General features: G+C 42.8%; 1 protein-coding gene across 1 annotated transcript; it reads right to left on the minus strand.

Moving 5' to 3' along the window:
- Nucleotides 1–2,551: 2,551 nt before the first annotated feature.
- Nucleotides 2,552–3,514, minus strand: LOC107759092 (zinc finger A20 and AN1 domain-containing stress-associated protein 5-like). Its single transcript, XM_016576962.2, has one exon. It carries the CDS (start codon nucleotides 3,362–3,364, stop codon nucleotides 2,822–2,824), a length of 543 nt encoding a protein of 180 aa, XP_016432448.1. The 5' UTR covers nucleotides 3,365–3,514; the 3' UTR covers nucleotides 2,552–2,821.
- Between the last annotated feature and the right edge of the window lie 755 nt (nucleotides 3,515–4,269).

Genomic DNA, 4,269 nt, shown 5'->3' on the forward strand with positions numbered 1-4,269 from the left:
TGTGGGGCCGGCATTGAAGAGGCCTCCTTCCTCACGACCACGACCCGAGAGGGACCTTCTAATTGAACAGGTTGAGGATAACCCTCTCGAACAGATTCACTCAAAACAAACTGCATGTCCACGGCGACAATGGCCTGTCGGAACGCAGGAACTGGCGCCCTCCGCCTGAAAGCTCCTCGACCTGTCATCACAAAGGGTCGTATCAATAAACGACGTTATAGAGCCAATGAAGTGGTAGGAGAAACACTTACCAGATGGACCTTTAGGGCCATAACGCTTTACGAAGACGGGCCAATCTGGTTTCTGTTGCATGGAGAAAGACGGGCTACCCAATCCCTTATACCCGCAATGGGGCGAGGTGGACGTCACATAGCTGCAAACGAGAAGCAAACAAACTTTATAATAAATACAGACGAAGGAAGAGTAAAACAAGCGGCAACACTTACGAGTCTCATTCCATCGCTCCGGGAACCTGGCAGAGTCAGAAACGATGTGTTCAGTTTTGACGAAGAAGTACTTGTGCCAAAACTTGCGACTCGCCCGGTCGTCTGTTCCGACCACCAGCCTTTTGTGCCACGGTGCCTTAAGTGCACCATGGTACCCCTGTGGAAACTAGGGGAGAACATATGCAAAAGGTGATGGATGGAAACATCACATTCCGCCAACTCCGTATACTTGGTCAACTGCAGGAGTATCTTAAGCGTATACGGCGAAAGTTATGCCAGGCAAACCTGGTAGAATCTACAGAATTCTTCTGCTAATGGGAAGAGAGGAAAAGTATAGCCAATCACGAAAGGGTACTCATAGAAAGCGCAGTACCCAGGTCTGTGGACCTCTACAAAATCTCTCCCCGTCGTAACCATATCGACATGAGCGGGAATGCCATACTTTACGCGAAGAGCGTCAATGTGAACTTGCTTCGTCTCAGAGAGTACGGGGTCAAGAATAGGAGGGGGATCTTTGAGGAAGTCACTTCGAGACATAGGATGTCTCGGCAGTAACTCCTCCACCGTAGGAAGACTGTCACCCTCCTCTACCACCATATCTTCACCGCCCGAAGGGGACACCTAGGACAATGGGGCGGCTTCAGGAATCCCTTCGCGAGATCGGTGTTGCCTTGGCATGCTTTCGTTAAAAGGGAAAAGAGGTGTTGATACCGTAGAAGCAAGGGAGGAAGATGAAGTTGTGAACGAAGAATATGAGAAGAAGAAGTAGAAGATTGTCAGTGCTAGCTCGGGGAGATAAGGAGGGATATTCAGAGGTGAAATGGCCAAGAACTTTCGAAAAAACAAACCCTCTTCCTATTTATAGGATTGGGTGGCGCCAGAATCGAAGCGGAAGGTCACAGAGTGGCACCAGAATCGAAGCAACAAGCCATCAACTCCCGCTTCGAAAACACGCGTAATGATGATGCACGTGAAAATGACATCATTTCCCGGTAAAATGTATAACCTGGTATCTTGCCAAGCACGCCGACCGCCCACCATTGGCCAATGTCGTAACGCTTCGAAGGGTCAAATTTTCCCGTAGAAACGCATGGTGTCCGCTCATCGAGGACGCACCAAGTTGCAACCTCGACAAGCGGAGGGATTAACTGTATGGGTCCAAATTTGAACAACCACGATCGTCGACGAGTACAATGAAACGGCGATTTCCCCATAACCTGACGTTTTGCAGAGGACGACTTTGAGACAAACAAGAGATTGTACGACCCTTGTAATAATATAGGCCCGTTAGGGAATACTAAGAATATTCCTTTGAATATTCATTATAATCTGTCTTTTACAACTTAGAGGGGACTCACTCCCTATATATATAGCGAACCATAACTTTGTAAGGGGAAGATGAGCGATAATTCTACTTATGAACGAGAAGTGTTTTTGGAAGGATTTTACTGATTCACATCGATAGAGAAATCTTATTACCCATCTTCTCTTGACTTATCTTCCCATCTAGAGATTATTATACTGAGCTAAGATTTACCCCTTCAATTTTGATTTATTTGTTCAAAAAGTTTCGATATCTTTAGAACAAATTTCTTCCCTAACATGATAGTTTTAGGCAACCTTTTCTTAAGTACTCCGTTTGTTTACACAATAATAGCGACTGCTCAAACTAAAACTCAACCAGTCTCTGTTCCCTCATTTTCACGTCTCCTTGATTCATTCCCAATTTATTAGTTATTGCAATACCACACACCAGCAACAACTTGGCCGCCCGATGGCCCTAACCTTTTCTATGTTTAAACATTTCATTATGTCGTCATCTTTTATATAATTATTATAAATTTATAATAAAAAATCAAATAACAAATTGCCTCGACACTTCAATCAATTTACGACGATATGCCACTCACTGTCACAGAAATGATACGGTCACCGAGTTGGCGAGTTTGCTTTTCATAGGAAAATGATACGAATCGTAGCTGATTAAAACCTCCATTTCATTATTTAGCTCAATAACCAAATAAGGACTAAACGAAGAACAAATCAATTGCTAAGCCACAATCTTTCTGTTGCTATCTTTCAATAATCGAAACAGAAAACGAACATTGAAAAAAAATTATATCTTCAATAACAATCCACAGAGGGAGTTAAATTTTCAACACAACAAATTCACTTCAAATTATATAAATATATGAAAACATATTTTTCCGAGCTTCTCTCGCTATTTTGATGTTCGTTGTGCGTCTCTCCCTCTCTGAGACGAGAATAACAGCAGCAGAGTTATGGAGTTTGCAAATTCGGTTTCTCCGTAATTCATCATTTGAAATTTGACGATAAAGGTAAAAAGGATGCGTTTTTACGTGTTATCTTTTCTTTTAAACCTTAATGATTTTCGCTGCTTTGACGACCGGATTCTCCCTCGCGATCGCGTCTCGGCCGGCGGATTTGTAGTCGTAGCTACAGTCATGACGATCCGAGTACCGGTGTTCACCGCAGAACAATTCGCCGCACCGGCACCGGAATCCGGTCAACCCTACCTTCCTCCGACAACCGGAGCAACGATTCACCTCTCTCTTAGCCGGCGGTTCGCTTTCCTTCAGTTTATCCTCCTTTACCGTCAGATGTTGACTTGTTCTTTCCAGATCGGACTTCCTCTCCGGCGACGACCTCAACGAGCTAAATCGAGCCGATCTTTCAGATCTAGCCAATTTCTCAGCGAACTTGTGAGGAATGGTGACCGCCGACCCTGTCGGCGAGCTGGCGGAAGTTGAGGTAGCAGCGGTGGTGGCGTTGAAGCATTTTTGACACATATTATTGGTGGCTGGATTTCCGGTGACTCCACAATTATTGACGCAAAGCGTTATCGTTTCAGGTACGGCCTTGAACTCCGTCTCTTCTTTCTCCGTTCTCTGAGCCATTTTTTCCCCTTTTTTTTGTGTGCAAAATTAAATTAACAAACAACTCGATTTCCTTGCTTCAATATATAGAGAGAAAAAATATGAAACTTGTAGAGAGAGAAAAGGAGAGAGTGGTTTGTTGTTTGGTTGGAAGAAGAAATGGGAAAGAGGGGACGGGGAAAGCGAGGTTTTAAGGAGGAAGAGAGGTCGGTAATGGCGATTGAATAATGGCCTCATTGGATACGCGTATCAGGCAAATTGTGGCGTGGGGTAATGGATTGACGATAATGCCCCTGAGAATTTATGGGATAATTATGGGGAATTTGGTGGGTTGAGGCCTGAGGCTAAGGTGGTTCTAGATTAGGTCTGACGTGTTATTTACTTAATCGTCACCTTTGGGATATTTTTTTTTAAGTAAAAATAGTTCTTTTCTTTTTTCTTTTCTGTTTGTATTAAGGTGACCTCTTTAAAAAATGGGGGATATTTTTATACAGGCTGGACAAGGCATGGAAAAAGACTCTTTTTCTTAGAGTACAGCTTATAGATGTTCATTTTGCAAGCTTGAACTCCTGGCGTCCCCATCCCTTCCATCTCTCATAATTGAGGTAGATGCAAACATTTCTTGAAAAAACTTGATAGTTGAGTCACGGAAAATTTTAATTTGCGTCTCATACAACTGACACTAGTTATATGAAGCAATTTTTTTGTCTTACAATTTTGTGGACCAAGATTTCTGTAGACCCAGAAGTGTAAGATTGGGGTTCACAAATTTGTGAGACAAAAAAGAGTCTCATACAACTAGTGTAAGTTATATGAGAAACAAAATAAAACTTCTCGTTGAACCACAAATAAGAGTAATAAATATCACATCAGTTCTATCAATTATAAATTACTTTTTCTTTTTTGCTCCAGCCGAAACAGCTTAT

The sequence above is a fragment of the Nicotiana tabacum genome, chromosome 22 (assembly GCF_000715075.1).
Source record: "Nicotiana tabacum cultivar K326 chromosome 22, ASM71507v2, whole genome shotgun sequence".
Classification (NCBI taxonomy): Eukaryota; Viridiplantae; Streptophyta; class Magnoliopsida; order Solanales; family Solanaceae; genus Nicotiana; species Nicotiana tabacum.

Coding starts and splice junctions, on each gene's coding strand:
- LOC107759092 (XM_016576962.2), bottom strand. CDS start 3,364: ATGGCTCAGAGAACGGAGAAAGAAGAGACGGAGTTCAAGGCCGTACCT.